Here is a 15,693-nt window from a genome sequence, read left to right on the forward strand (position 1 = left end):
CAATTGTTACTGGGACAAACTTTCAGTCTTGAATGCATAGGATATTTCAAGAGAGATATTCAGTTTTTATTTTGCAGGCTTCACCCTATCCGTGTCTGTATTCTTCCTGTTATTTAATCACTTTGCTAAGATTCATGGCCACATCCTTCGTTTCTGTATCGTGGAGAATACTTTTGTGTTGCAGTCAGAAAAATAATGTAGAAATAACAAGTTAGCTATTGAATTAATCAGTGTGGACCTACATGATGTGGTATCTGGACTGCTACTGGCAGTTGACTTAGGTAGTTTGGGTATTTCAATTCTGCAGCCTTCTAAGCTAGACACAGCATATATTTTGGTGCACTGTCATCAGAGTATAGAGTTGTCTTGCATGTTACCTACCTTCTTTACCTCACATGAAATTTTGGAAATCCTGATGTGTGTTTAGAGCTCAAAGCAGAGAAAATTACTCATTTTAATGAGTTTTAGGCTTGGCTTTCACGCTCACCTCTTTTTTTTTTTTTTTTTTTTTTTTTTTTTTAATATGTGACCTTTATTTGCCAGGGTAAAATTTGCAGTGGTGGAAGGGGGGGATTTTCCAGTTCTGATGGCTTGAAGCTTTTTAAAAGCCTGACTGTAAATTTACCCTGTCAAGGGAGAAAGCCCTTGCCCTCATGACTCCTGCAAGCAGCAGGAAGGTTTGATCCAGGTGAGCCATTTCTCAAAGGTGCATTCACTTCTTCATGTTGCATGTTCAAAAATCTGCTGTGTAAACAGAAAGGCTTTATCAGAAAGACTTACCCAGCAACAGAGCCTTCTTCACTGATGAAGACTCTAGTCTTAGTGGTCTGTCCAGAGGTTGGTGGTTATAGCCAGAAGTTTTGGGGAAGTCTTTTACTCAAAAGAGTTCAGTTCATAGGTATGCTTTTGATGATAACAAGAGCAGTAGTCAGAGATTCCTATATCGGATTCCCCCCCATCCCTTCTTTTCTGCTCAAAGACACTGGAAAAGATTTTGGGTGGAGAGAGGACAGAACTGCTGTGTTGGAATGTGTTATTTTGAACAAGGACCAGCCTAGGTGCCCTTAAAAAGTCACAAACTTAGATACATTTGTGTATAGAAATGAGAAAAGTGTTTTGCTCTCTGGCCAATCTTTCTTTCACCTCTCTCCTGTTGCCCATTCTTCTGACAGAGAGCGAGCTCACTGTTCAGTATGGCAGCAAATCCCTTTTCTCTACAGAAGGAGTGGAGTTGTGGAGAAACTTCACCCATTGCTCAGGGAAAGGATTTTCTTTAGGGAGATCTTAATTACCCAGGAAGCCTTTACATAAGACTTTGCATAGCTTCCTGTTTAAGGCAGAGCTCTCTAGGTATCCCATCCAGAACAATTAGCATTCATTAAATAAGATAGAGGATTGCTGTACACCTACACAACTCCCTTTTTTTTTTTTTTTTTTTTTTTTTACCCAGATGGTGTCTCCAGAGCCAATTCAGCATCAGCCTCCCGCTTCTAGCTCTATCTCGGCAGGTGGTGGTGGAGCAGAGCCTCCGTCACAAGGCTCGCTGATAAGCGGCTCATTTAAACAAGCCTCCTATCCCCTAAGGCAATGGTCTGCCTGGGCCCACTAGAGATCTGCACTTCTGCTTACCCGTATATGTAAACTGGTTAACTTCAATAGTTGCTTTAATTCGGCATCCCAGTGGATGGGCTGCCAGAAGCCTTGCACTTGGTATGTAATAACGCCATGCAGCAGTACAGGATGGGCATTGACCGGGGAGGAAGCAACTTTAGAGAAGACCCGGGGATGCCGGAGGACAACAGGTTGAACACGGTTCAGCAGTGTGCCCCGGTGGGAGCGCAGGCTGACTGCGTACTGGGCTGCACTAGCAAGAACGTAGGCAGACGGGCAAGGGAGTTGACTGATCCCCTCCATTCAGCATGTGTGAGACCTGATTCTGGTGTCCAGGTTGAGGCTCCCCAATACAAGAAAAACATTGTGTCCTGCCCCTCCAACCCCACGGGACTTGCATCAGTTTTGCACCAAGCTAGTTCAGGGGCTGGACCAGGTGACATAGGAGGTGCTGAAGACTGGGCTTATTCAGTCTGGAGAACAGAAGACTAAGCAAGGATTTAAGTGCAGTCTTCAGCTACCTAATGGTGGCTATACAGAAGATGGAGCTGGAGTCTTTTCCGAGGTGCATGGTGAAAGGGCAAGGGGCAGAGGTCAGACGTTATAGCAAGAGAAACTCCAATTGCATGTCAGAGGTGAAAAAAAATTCACAGTGAGAGTGGTCTGATGCTGGAAGAGAGGCCCAGAGGGGCTGTGAAGGACCTTGGAGATATTTAAAACTTGGCTGGACACAGCCCTGAGTAACCTGCTGTGAGCTGGAGTTGGACCAGAGACTTCCAGAGGTCCCTTCCAACCTGAATGATTACATGATTCAGAATAGCAGCCAACAGCCCTATGGCGCACAAGATCCAAGTACTGACATCTCTGCTGGTCGAGTGATTTTGTACCTACTGAGTGGTCTCAAGACAGGCTGTTGTGAGACATTGACAGGTACTGTGGCCCAGAACTGTCTATCAAAAGACAGTTAAGGATCATTCTTGTGAACGTTTTCCTGTGGTTATATCCCTGAGGTTGTATTCTCTCAGAGGTGAAAAATGTTTTATTTCAGGTTGGTTTGTCTTTTTTCCTTTGCTAGCTGTGTCTTTGAACTTGCCGTTTAAATCATGGAGTCGTCGCTCACGTTTAGACAGTGTCCTGCAGTTATGGTTAGTTACAATGTCTTGAAGATTTAACGCACACAGAGGTGGGAAGGAATAGCAAGCACTCCTCCCTTTGCCAAGCTATTTTTAAAAGATTCCAATTATTGATAGATTACTTCTTTCAGGGCCTCAGCAAGGTAGGTTTTGGTTATCTTTCCCGCTTACAGATGGGGAAAAGGATACAGAAGACGACACATCAGGTACAAGAAAGCACATGGCCTCCTCCTGAGTTTGGAAGCAGATTTTCCAGGTGAAGTACAGCCAGTAGGAAGTGTTCTGCAGTGGAGTGGCAGGGGCAGTTAAAACATGTTGAAACCTACTAAGGTTGTTTTGAGGATTATTTTTTTTCTGCAGCCTCTGGAGGAGAACCCTGCGATGCAAAGTGGTGCAGTGACTTACCAAAGTTGACAGTGTGTCAGAAGCAGAATGCAGAAACAGTGGCTCCCAGCGATCATCGGGATCAACAGTGATCTACTCAGTGGCATTGTTTTTTTCTTTCTTTGTGATCCTAGGCTGGCCAAGTCTACGTTGACTCTGATCCCACTGCTGGGAACCCATGAGGTCATCTTTGCCTTTATTACTGATGAGCATGCCAGAGGGATGCTGCGCTTTGTGAAGCTTTTTACTGAACTCTCCTTCGCTTCTTTCCAGGTAGCGCTCACACTGTGCCCATGTGGATAAGATATTTTTTTTGGCTGCTTTGTGGGGACCTGCTTTCTCTCTCATTCATTGCACATTCCCTGTTCTCTGTATTTTTCAATTTAGCACTGAATATTACAGGATTATGACAGTGGAAGGGAAAGTATGATGACTAATTTTTAATAGCCAACTTAGATGTTAGTGCCATATATGCTTATTTTCAATGTCTTAAATTTACCACAATAATTTGGTACTCCTATCCACATATTAATATTTCCTTAATATCTATCAAGGCAAAATGAAATTGTCTGTGATTTCCTGTAATCATATAATAGCATTGCTGAAAGCAAATTTTGTGCTTTCTCCAGTGGTTTTGATACTCCTTGGAAAATCTGTCCTGTGAGAGGTAGCTGTCTACAGCTGTAACTGCATGTGAGGAGGATGTAGGTTTACTGTGATTTTTATTTAGCTGGTGCCTTAGGTAAGGCCATTTCAAAAGAGTCTGCTTGTCTAAGGGAATCATTATTCTTCTAGTTTCTCTGCTCACCTATTCATTCCCTGTTTATCAAGTACAGAGCTGTATTTAAGATCACTGTGAATTGTTTGTTTATGAAGTGTTTATAACTTGAAACCAGGTAAGGAAAAAGAAGGGGAAAGGAATCTTTAGAAAAAAATATCAGGTTGAAGAAAACAGTAACTTCTTTTTCTAAGATCACGTGCTTTGAGACATAGTTTGGTCAAACCTCTCTGCCATCAGAGCTGACAGGGACCACAGATTGTCTCCATTGTTCAGTCTGGTATGGGACACAGCAGTGTGGAGCCTCTAGCCCTCTGCAAGTTGGTTTGGCAAAGCGAGGGAACTGCTCTGCTCACTGCTCTTCTGGTTTTTGTTGATTTCAGGGGCTGATGGTTGCAATTCTCTACTGTTTCATCAATAATGAGGTAAGAGAGATACTAGTTGTTCCAATTTGCCTTATCAGCATCCAGTATAGGAAAAAGAAATTGAAAATGGTCTCGAACTGCTAAATTGTTCTTGTTCAAGACTTTTACTTTTTTTACAGACCCTCCTCTGTATAGCTACACAGGATAACTCCTCAGATAAATGTTGTTGGAAGGAATTCAGGCAGTATAATTTAGGGCCAGTATTTGTAGACATGAAATCTTGCAAGCTGTCTTGCTCACAATTGTATAGTTTGCACTGCTGGAGCTTTTATTAAGAATTAAAGCCACTGCTTTTAATCTGTCTCATAGTGCTTCTTACTTGCTTGTTCTGGTGAATGTGGGAGTAGTGCTCCTTATATTTTGAGACTTCAGCTCAGCTGGCTGGTGAGGTTGGAGAGCCCTCTTGGCGAATGCCTGTACAGTTTAGTTTTGTTTGGTTTCCATGTGGCCCAGCTACTTGAGGACATCATCACGCTCTTGTTAAACTGAACTTCGTGGAGTGGCAAGCTGTCCCACAGGCCCAGAAGAAATGTAGCCAGGGCTTTGAGTGAATTGATTGCAAGTACCATCTTCTATGGCTTCTGCTGAATCCCAGCCCTATTGAGGGCTGTTTCGGTATTGCAGGAATCTCTCATGTTACCTTCTAAGCGATTATTATTATTCATTCAGCAGCCAGGTTTGCGAAGGAAGCAAACACTACTAATTTGGTAGCACATTATGTTTAATGCACATCGATGTGTTTTACACACATGCTAACTCTACTTTTAAACATGACATGGTAATTAAAGATCACCTGTTGAGAGATAGGCCTCATCAAGTAATTGGAATCAATGGGAAAACATTTTACTTGTGTCATTACGGCCAGGCTGGAGTCAACAGAAAAGCAGCAGGCATCCTGAATTCAGCCCTGTAGGAGACTGTTCACTTTTGTAGTTTGTGGGTAAGATTTTGTTTAAGTGAACGTGTTAATTGTACTGCTTACGAAAGTCAGAGGTGGGTAGCAGCAGGCTTTGCCCAAGCATGAATTAGGGAGTATTTGTTTCAAATCCCTTGTACAAATTTACAGGTGTACTTTAATCCTGAAATGCAGCACCGTCTGCTGGTGCATCGCGTATTTCTTTTGATTCATTTTGGCCTTTGCTTATACATTCCCTGTGCAGCTGCAGCCTGGCCTCTCATGAATAATGCCCAATAATTTCCTCCATGGGCAAAGTTACCTCATAGCCCAAACTTTATCACAAACCCTGAAACATGTAGGCTTGTTTCATTTCAGGGAACTTTGAAGTAGCCTACCTACATTTCTAAGAGGTCCTCCAAATCTCTTGTTGCTATAGTTCTCTTGCCTTTGTAATATAATTTGTAAAATCTAACCGCAATGTGCTCAGCTTCACAGAAATCTGACAGACAATCTAGAATGAATTATTTTGCTCGTTCCAACTCTTGTTTAAAGAAGGGAGAAGGATTTTTGTCAAGTCCAGTCATGGGTATCCATAAAATAAATCCATGTAAAGAGTTTGATTAGGTCAAGTCTTTTCTATTTCTTTACTAAACTATGTGACAATTTTTTCCTAAACTAAATGAGGAACTGTTTTTCTTCTGACAGAGCATATGTGCCTGAAGACTATCCTTGTTTGCAATATGGTCTATTTTTTTATTTTTGTCTGTGACTGCTTTTCTTTTTCCTTAACCATACAGAATGAAAGTTTGTTGCAAGTCCTGGTGCCAGATCAAGAGTAGAAATGAAGCTAAAAGTGATATTAGTGTCCTTTTCTAGTATCTACTTATGGAAAAACATTAAAATATGTTGATATTGCAGTCATATTTCACCTGAAAGATTCTGGATTTTCTCTGATATTGCTCTGAAACCAACAGCAGGGTCTCATCAGATTGCCTGTTATCACCAATGTTCTTTGCAAAATGAGCTGGGTTTAATGTGCCCAGTTTTTCTGCAGTTAGTGTTGCTTTCTATAAAAAATACTGTAAACCACAGAGATGCTACCTTCTTCCACAGAATTAGTTTAAGCTGGTTCAGGTTTCATTCTCTGTAGTCTTTCTTCTCCTTTTTGTCTCCTCCTATCATAACGGAAGTACACATCACTCTCTTCTACCTTAACGAATCTGTCCTGACTCCAGGACTCCTGAAATTTTTTTTAATTACTGCCCAATCTTCCTTTTTTTTGTTGTTTCATTTCATTCTCTACACAGACTATCCATTGAACTCCTCCACCAGCTCCATTCCATCCCATTTCAGACCTACTTTCCTTTCACTATGATTTGTTGAGATGTCTTTTGCTAAAGTTTAACTTTTTTATAATCGGATTCCAGATTCATTGCCACACTCTTAACATCCTTGTCCATTAGCTGCATTAAGCTCCATCAGCTGCTTTCTGTGAGATGACATCTCCACCTTTAACCTCCGTGATCATCTTTTCCAAGTTCTCATACCTCTTTCTTCTCTTTCAGAATACTCCACATAAAATTTTTCCTTCTTCCTCTTTCTCATAGGAGCTTTGTCCTTGGTTCCCTTTTCCCTGTATAGCTTATTTCTGGGGAATCTTATCCACACATGGAAGTTACTAGGCTAATTATTTTGCTGAAAGATCTGTAGATCTACTTCTGTGCTCAAGAACTGCCTCTTTACAAAATAAATCTTAACCTGTTCCCTTGGGCACACATTCACAGCCATCTAGGCAAAAACCAAATTCAACACGGACAGCAGAGCTGCTCTTGACCCTTTTCCTAACCTCTGGAGAGGAAACTAATATTCTGTCATTCAGATCCATTCCTTAAGACATTGTCTCTGCTATAGTCTTTTGTTCAGGTCTTCCCATTCACTTAATCTCAACCTTGCAGGCTATTTGTATCAGCTCTTGGATACAGCCTGTCATGTCCAGCCAGACTGAAGACTCGTTTCCTCCCTCTGATTCTAAGACACTCATTTCTGTTGCTCATTGACTTATTCTGTCAGTAAGTACGTTCATGCTTTCTTTCAAGATTTGCCTGTAAATTATCTACAACTGGTTTTTTTTTTTTCCCCCCAGTGCTGCCTATTAAACCAGCTGTTTTCCATGCCCACAAAAGGTACCAAGTACTAGGGTGGTAATACAGTCAATTCTCCTCCTGCAGACAGTATGGTCCCTGCATTTCACTGTTTCCTCTTCTGTCTTTATCAGGCTGTTCTCCCTCATTCTTCTATGCCAAGCTTCCCCAGACAAACTGTCTTTTTCTGGTGTCTTTGTGCAGATTTTGACACAAAAACCCACAGTTATCACAGTTAAATATGAGCTTCTATCTCAGCATCTTTTCTTCTGTCCCACTTGGTGGTGATACCAGAGGGACAGATTCCATCATCAGAAACGCAGAGAAGCAGCTGGTTCCCACCAGGACAGTATCCAGTAGAAGGGCTGTAGCCCAGATCTGATAAACACCGCTAGAGGGAACCACCAAGGGAAGACAATTGGTTATGTAAGACTTTGCCCCTTTTTTAGGACTGCCTCCCAGGTTCAGTATTTCACAAGGAACAAGCAAGGAAGACAGATATACAGCAGCTGGTTCCCTAGGAAGTTTCTCTCAGAGTATGAAGGTTTCAGCAGCCTGGGTATGATGACAAGCCTGCGCTGGAACTGCCATCAACCTATTCAGTCTCTTGGTGATCAGTACCAGACCCTAAAAAGAAACAAAAAAAACTCTCTTGAGAAGGCTCACTTGAGTGACCCACCTATAGTCAACTTACTCCCAGGCTGAAGTACACACCATAATGAATTGATTACTCTAGTTGCACTCTTGCCCTTTTCTAGAGTAAAAAAAGGTTCAATTTTATGTCCTCTGCCTTATCTGTTAAAAGCTAATGTAGGTTTTTACTTCAGTTGAGTGTCAAGAACTTTGCTGATGGAACAGGAAGATCTAAATTCTGTTCTTGTTTAGCAGTTACAAGACCCTGGATAAACTTCCAAATGAGTACAGACATTACACATGACTGGATGAGCATATTTTGTAGCTTTAAAAAAAGCTAGGAATGAGAGCCTGTAATTGCTGTTTAAAAAGGGGGGAAAAGTACAGTCTTTAAAGTGTTTAATTGTTGTTTTTTCAATTCTCAATAAATCTTCATTTTTGTATGGAATAACAAATGCGTAAATATTCAAAGAACAAAAATAATCCATGACATAATACTATTTAAATCAAACCAGAATTTAAAACAGAACTCTTAAGAATACCTGTGGTGACAGTATTGAGCTGGAAGCCAGTCATTTCATGGCTGATAAGCAAAATCAACTTCACTGTTAGTACTGGTAGGGCATAAAGTACATTCAGTATTGCAGCTGAATACAATTTAGAATAAAATAATGAAGATAAGATTTCCTGGTGCATAAAAGAGCTTCATTTCTACAAGTAAAAGTGAATGCTGTCATCATTTTAAATATAGAATAGCCTACAATGGACTAATGAGATAATTGGATAATTTGAAGCAATAATATTGCAGTTTTAAAGTATTGCCAGCTTTTCTTAGTAGTTTGGCATCTTTATTTTTTTCCTTGCTCTTTTCTACTGCAGTCACTTAAAGATCTTATTAGTTCTACTTTCATTCCTTTTGTTTCCTTCTTTGCTTCTGTTAGGTTCAGATGGAGTTTCGGAAAAGCTGGGAGCGCTGGAGATTGGAACATTTGTATGTCCAGAGAGACAGCAGTATGAAACCTCTGAAGTGCCCGGCCAACAGCATCAGTAGTGGAGGCACAGTAGGCAGTAGTGTCTATGCTGCCACTTGTCAGGCCACATTCAGCTAAGATTTCTGCAGGTGAATCGGACTGAGAACAATGGACTATATACTATACCTGAAAACCCTTAAATACCCAAGCAAGTGGCTTAAGTATACCATCTCCAGCAAGAAACTTCAGCATATGCTGCTCATTGCTTGCAGGCGGTTGGACAAAGGTTTCTAGGGAAAGCAATCTGCTAATGTAATCAACACATCAGAGGAAAAATTGATCACATCTAAAGTAAGTTAAAAGAGTTTCTTGCTATTTGCACACAAGGCCTCCAGGTGTCCAAAATTTAAGCATAGCATTGATCCAGTCTGAAACCACAGGGTCAATGGCTTATTACTGTTGAGTGGGCGAGCTGAGCGATCAACTGATTAAATTACAAGGATACAGAATATGATTATTGCCAAAAAATACATTTAGACTTTTATGGGGATAAGGTAATATGCTATCACTGTAGCATATTTTGGGGGAAGAAAAAAAAAAAACCCAAACAAAAAAAACCCCAAACCACCAAACTTAGTGGGACACAATTTGTGTTTTAGGGAAGAATCAGTTTTGTAGTAAGAGTTTCCCAGAGCTAAAGTTAAAAATATGCTTACCTGTTTCCTGGGTATGTGAAGAACAGCATCCTGAAGGTCTATCAATACAGCAGGTGTGGTGTACATTTCTGAATTATCTTCTTAAGCTTCACTTGGGGGGAAAAACAAAAACAAAAAAAATGCAAACCAAACCAAAACGAACCCCCCAACAAACCACCAAAACCCCCAAACCACCACTATCTGGTATGGACCTCTTCTGCTATTAATAGGTGCATGTTATCTCTATTGACACGGCTGGAAATATCCCCTGAATGCAGTTTTTCCCTGGTACTCTGCCTCTCCAGTTGGCACACAGGTTTTAACAGGGTCAGGATAATGACTTGTGCTTCAAGAGGACATTTTCTTTCTAAGCTATACCCTGCTGCTTCTGGGTGCAAACACAGAAGTCAGCTTGTGGCCTTAGCAGACTTCACCTACCTGGAAAAGATTCGGTAGTTCACCGTTTGGACTCACTTTTGTTTCTCCTCCAGCCTTGTGCATTGTCTGCAGACGAGATACCCGCGAGGTGCTGCACTCCCGGTGGCGGGAGGCGGCTTTGGGGCGGGCTGCGGGTTCAGCACGAAGGACAGCTCCCGGCTCCCGCCCCCGCCCGGGCCGGGCTGCCCGCCGCCGCCTCCCCCCCAGCCTGCCTGCCATCAGCTGGATTCAAAAAAATCCCCCCCAAACCACTATCCTAAACTCAGCGGGCTTTTGTTTGTCTGTTTAAAACTGCGAGAGCTCTTGCAGTGAATGCATCTACACTGCTAATTATGTTACCTTCCCTGATGTTTACAAGAGTTGATGGGGGAAAAAAAAAAGAGGTACCTTTACAAGCAGGATGTGATCCATTGCATCACTTAATAACAAGCTTTATGTATTTTTACTCAGCTGGGTTATATGGGCTCCCTTTACAACAAAAAGGCGCAGTGCCAAAGACTAGCTCTGAGAATATTCCCTGTTCATAGCTGCCTTGTAACAAGCAACTCCCATGGCCTAGCAGAGATAAAAAACCTGATGAAAATTTTCAAGTCTCTCTTTACACTTGCATTCACATCCCCCATTGCCAAGGAAGTGGACTGGATATTCTGGGATGTAATTCAGCATCTTTCCTGCCTGAAGCTAGATTGCTTTGCATGGGATTATTTAATCATTGTATTAGAATCCAAATTGCCAACAGGGTGGATTAGTTTTGCAATCATCAGGTTAGAATTGAATTAGAGAGGATGGGTTAGCTGCTTCTGCTATAATACTTGTAATTGAGCTCCAGGGGAAAAGTCAGACATGTTTGTAGAAATCCACCACAGTTCTTAGGCTGACTTTACATTTAGCATGCTGGCTTCTACGCTGGCCATTTGCAGGCCGTCCCTTCCTGACATCCCGTTGCAGAGCTGACCTTGGAATGAAGCACCTCAGGTTCTCCTGGAAATTTAATAACTAGCTTCTATGTTGTGTAACCATCAATACAATACCTGACTACTACATATGTATGTTAACTGCTGTCCTGCAATTTAATTAATTAGCTTCCTGTATGTAGAGACTATGCTTGATGTTTCTATTTAACATCTACCCTAAAGTGCTTTGAGTAGGAAAAGACTGATAAAGTTAAGTCACTGGTAGGTGAAAAGGAAGCACGATGACCAAAGAAATTTACAGCTGTGTGATAATGCACACTGGAGGGAATAATTTCACTCATGAATATTCAAGAGTGGGTGCTAGTTTTTCAGGGGCCTGCTTAGCTGTGTACAAACCTGGAAAAGTTTCTGCTACTTGCGCAGCTCTTAGCAAGATGATAGATTTGCTATGACAATAGGAAATTACAGAAGTTTTAACTCACTATTATGCTGGAAAAAGTACATAATGAAAGAGGACAGACATAAGAATAGAGAGCATTTACATGTGGTAACAAACCTGTATTTAGTTGCTGTCAAAAGGTTCTTTCACGTTTGACATGCTTTTGAGTTACTAGGCTCTTTTTGCCACCCCCCCCCCCCCCCCACTCACTTAAGAACTGAGGGCTTTGGGCCCACAAGAATAGTGCCTGCATCAGATGTCAAACTTCCCCTTGTAACTTCTGCCTTGTGAGAATCCAAGAGAAAGTAAGATAACAAAGTGAGATCTTAGCCAAGCAGAGGGTTGTAGTAGATTTTTTTTTTTTTTCCTGATTAAGCTCTCACTTCTTGAAATCTTTTTAAGTCCCCTCTAAGTACTGATGGAACAGCTCAGTGAAAGTAATTGCCACCAAAGCAGAATTACGGTAATCATGTATTTTGAGAAATACTTTCAAGCAAGACCTGAACACCAATTTCTCTGTCATACTGTATCTACTTCAGTAAAACCTTTTACAAGCCTTTGTTGTTGTTCATGCCATCTCCATTTCAGAATTCATAATGTGCATTTATTTGAGTAGCGTGAAATAAGCAAAGCAACACAAAGCACTGGAACAGATGGACTGTGTGAATTTTTATTTCTTGTGCCTTTCAGCTTCATGCTCACTCTTTGTGGTAACTTGTTTCATGAAGCATTAAATAGAAGAGTCTATAAATTCACCTGGTCAAAATGTAACTATAGGTTATAGCAAATGAAAAAATTATTTCCAGCATTGCTGCTATAAAGTTTTATAATTTCATGGATGTTACCTTATATTTAATATTTATTTGCATGTATTTCCTTGTTTTAAAAAATACCCACAGAATCTAACTGTACAAGATGTCAGACTGTCAACTCTCCATAAAGATTACACTTATGTTTATTTTTATCCTTGTGAATAAAGTTTCAACTCACAAAATTCTGTCACTTACTGGTGTATTTAAGTATCACCTGACTACTACTTAGTCTGTAATTAGAAGAATGCTTTCTAAGAATATGAAGACTCATAGTTTATGGTTCTCCTGAGGAAACAAAGCCTTATATTGGCAACTCTATGCCTGCTACAACAAGGCCTTTGAACTTGCCCAGGCTGCGTTAATCAAAACACAACATATTATTTCTATGGAGTCAGAAGGAATCCCTAAGAACAGTGAGAACTCTGAGGGGGCTTTACCAGAGCCCCCAGATAGTGGAATACGCACAAATCCAGAAATTCTGTGCTTGGCTTTAAATAGCAGCATTTGGAATTTATACAAGAGACCTATACTAGAAGCTAAGAAAGCACTGTGGAGAGCTACTGAGAGACGCTTAGCAGTGTTAAACATATTACTTGTGTTTTAATCTACTATTCTCTTTCCAGTCAAATTCAACAAAGGATACTTCCTTTTGGTGCCAGAACATGGGGTAAGTCAAGCCTGAACACTGTGACTTAAATCACAAAGCATAATGAAGTAGGATTTGAAAGACAGATTTGTCACTTTTCTTCTCAACTCACTCCTCATAGGCATATAAGCTTTACCACCTGCTTTTCACTATGACTTAATGATTTGTTTTAATGCAATGGTCTACACACTAAAAATACCAGTGCCCCACACAAGAACTATACCTGACAGTCTGTGGGATGATGGTGAGAAGTGCCATCAGCTGTGCTGTGGTAAAAGGACTGAATGCACTAACAGGGCAAAACCCTTTCTGTCTGAGGGCCTCTTGCAGTTCCATGGCTACTGCACACTCACCCTAAATATTTTCCAAATGATGGTTAAAGAAAAACATATATTACCTCCTAGGAATAATAACAAAAATTTTTTTGCTTACATTACAAATGATGAAAGCTGTAATATGAAGCAAACAGGGAACTTGCATTAAAATCAGATGTTTGTGTTAGATGAAACACATGAGTGTGAACAGAAGTAGCAGCCTATTTTAGGTAGACTGATAGCATTTTGCATCTTCAGCAACAGGATCCTAGCCAGTGCTGGGAAGAAAATCAGTTCACCATCTTACCAAAGGTGTCGTGGAACACCAGCCTTCCCGTTACCTGTGGCAAAGGTCAGCAGGAGCTGAAACTCGCCAGCGGAGAGGCTGGCAGCTACAGCTGTGAAAAGGCCGTGCCTCTCGGTGCCGCCCGGCCCCCCCAGGAAAGGAGACCACAGCGCTCGCTTTGCTACGGCTTTATTCGGGACCGGACCGCGCCTGGGGAAACCGGGCCAGGGGTAAGGCGCAAGCGGCGTTTTGCATAAAGATAACTCCCTTTTCCTCCTCCCCCAGCCCTTCCTCGGGTCCTTGGGGCAAAGGTAGCGGGGTCTGTCTTCGCCAGCCCAGGCGCTGTCCCCGCCGCCGGGCCGGTCGCTACCTCCCGGCGGCGGGCCGGTAATGTAGCTCCCTCTCCAGCTGCTCGGCCGTCAGCGTCCCGGCGATAGCGGTGCAGCCGGGGTTGAAGACGGAGTAGGCGCTCAGCTCGCCTCGCCGCCGCTCGGCGGGGCCGCGGGTGCCGGCGTACATCCAGTAGAGCAGGGAGAGGACGAAGTAGGGCAGCCCCAGCTCCAGCTCCGCGAACAGCGCCAGCAGTACCGCCCACAGCAGCACCTTCAGCAGCAGCGGATGCGCCCACACCGGAGCCGCCGGAGCCGCCCCGCCGGGACGGGCCTGTGGAGGCAACAGCGAGACTTGGCGTCAGGCACCGCCCCGCCGCCACACGGCCCCTCCCCGCCCAGCTCGGCACTCACCTCAGCGCCGCCTCCCGCGGCGGCCCGCTGTCCCTCGGTGGCCTCTGCAACCGCAGCCTTTCCCGGCGGCTCCGCGGGACGCGGCGACGGAGCTACGCTTCCGCGGGCGGCGCGGAACTGCGCCAGGCGCCGCTCCACGGCGGCCGACATGGCCGCCCCGCGCCTGCGCAAGGGCGGTGCGCGGGCCGCGCTGCGCCTGTGACGATGTGGCGAGGGGGCGGGGCCGAGCAGCGCCCCCCACCCCACCCCGGGGCAGCGGCTCCCGGGCAGTGGGCGCCGCCCTGCGGGTCGGCCCGAGGGGGCAGCGGGGCTGAGGGGAGCAGCGGGGTGAGGCGGCTCCCGAGCAGCCTGACCCCCGATCTGGGCCGGCCCGCAGGGGCTTAGGCCTCCCCAGAGGGAGGCACAGACAGCCAGCTACCCCTGGCCTTTCCTCTTCCACATTGGCAGCAGAGCCAGCCATATAGCTCTGGAGAAAAGATGAAAATCACCAAAGGTCCCCCCTTTTGTGTTTGGGGTTGTTGGTTTTTTTTTTTTCATATCTAAACCTTAATTACTGATAACACCAAAAAGAAAAGGAGCAGGAAAGAATAAAGCATGGGGTGACCAAAGCCTGGAGCGTGTGAATGAGATGTTAGCAGCCGGGGGTGACTGGCAACATTTGCCTTGGGCGTTCAGGCGGCCATTGCAGAAGAGCTGTGAGCAGCCGGGGAAGGAGCAGCATGGAAGAGGAGGGTGCCTGTGCCGGGCATGGCCGGCAGCCCCGCTCGCTCGGCCGTCCCGGGTGGCTGCCGCTCTCGTTGGGCTGAGAGGAGCCGGGGCTCTCCCTGCGGCACCCGCTCCTGGCCGCGGAGAAGCGTGCGGTGGGCTCCCTGCAGCGCAGGCCCGTGGCCTCGCCGGCGACCCTTGGCACGGATGCCTGCTGGAACCGGGCCTGGCTGTCCCACCCTCTCGTTAGACAAAAAATGAAAATCAGGAAAACCGGCTCTGTCACATCATCTTTCAGCTATTGGTACAGCCGAAAAATAGAAATTTATTTACAGGAGCCAGCTCTTAGCCTCAGGAGTAAAATATTTATCACTCTCCAGCAGTAATAGTTAGCAATGAGACATCATTTCATCCTGCAGTGCCATTTCCAGTTACTTATAGCTTTCTCAGAAGTGACCTTTAGGGCTGAATATCTCATGCATGTGTCAGCTCAGAAGTGAATATGAGAAGTCTAATAAAAATCAATTTGGGTGTTCTTAAGTTATCTTAATGTGGAAAAAATTGTGTTTTTTCCCAGCTAAATCATTTTTCAGATGCCTACTTTATGCTTGATTACAAAATAACTTTCTTTTAACCTTCCAACTTTGCAAAAAGTGCCACAATGAATGACATTTTTCTCTTTATTTGTGGAAATTCGATTTTGAAATGACAGTCCAAAATGTTTTAA

General features: G+C 43.7%; 2 protein-coding genes across 2 annotated transcripts in view; one reads left to right on the forward strand and one right to left on the reverse strand.

The window, feature by feature from the left end:
• Nucleotides 1-9,054, forward strand: part of GLP1R (glucagon like peptide 1 receptor) — an 84,767-nt gene extending 75,713 nt beyond the window's left edge. Inside the window, 5 exon segments of the mRNA XM_054822569.1 lie at nucleotides 3,263-3,401; nucleotides 4,290-4,331; nucleotides 7,820-7,867; nucleotides 7,869-7,980; nucleotides 8,945-9,054. Coding sequence (XP_054678544.1) covers nucleotides 3,263-3,401; nucleotides 4,290-4,331; nucleotides 7,820-7,867; nucleotides 7,869-7,980; nucleotides 8,945-9,054 — 451 coding nt within the window.
• A 4,637-nt stretch (nucleotides 9,055-13,691) lies between these two features.
• On the reverse strand, nucleotides 13,692-14,445 carry SAYSD1 (SAYSVFN motif domain containing 1). The gene is made up of 2 exons (XM_054822570.1): nucleotides 14,262-14,445; nucleotides 13,692-14,181 (listed from the first exon to the last, which is right to left on the reverse strand). Exons 1-2 carry the CDS (start codon nucleotides 14,409-14,411, stop codon nucleotides 13,885-13,887), a joined length of 447 nt encoding a protein of 148 aa, XP_054678545.1. The 5' UTR covers nucleotides 14,412-14,445; the 3' UTR covers nucleotides 13,692-13,884.
• Nucleotides 14,446-15,693: the final 1,248 nt, after the last annotated feature.

Source organism: Grus americana, chromosome 3 (genome assembly GCF_028858705.1).
Source record: "Grus americana isolate bGruAme1 chromosome 3, bGruAme1.mat, whole genome shotgun sequence".
NCBI classification, from domain to species: domain Eukaryota; kingdom Metazoa; phylum Chordata; class Aves; order Gruiformes; family Gruidae; genus Grus; species Grus americana.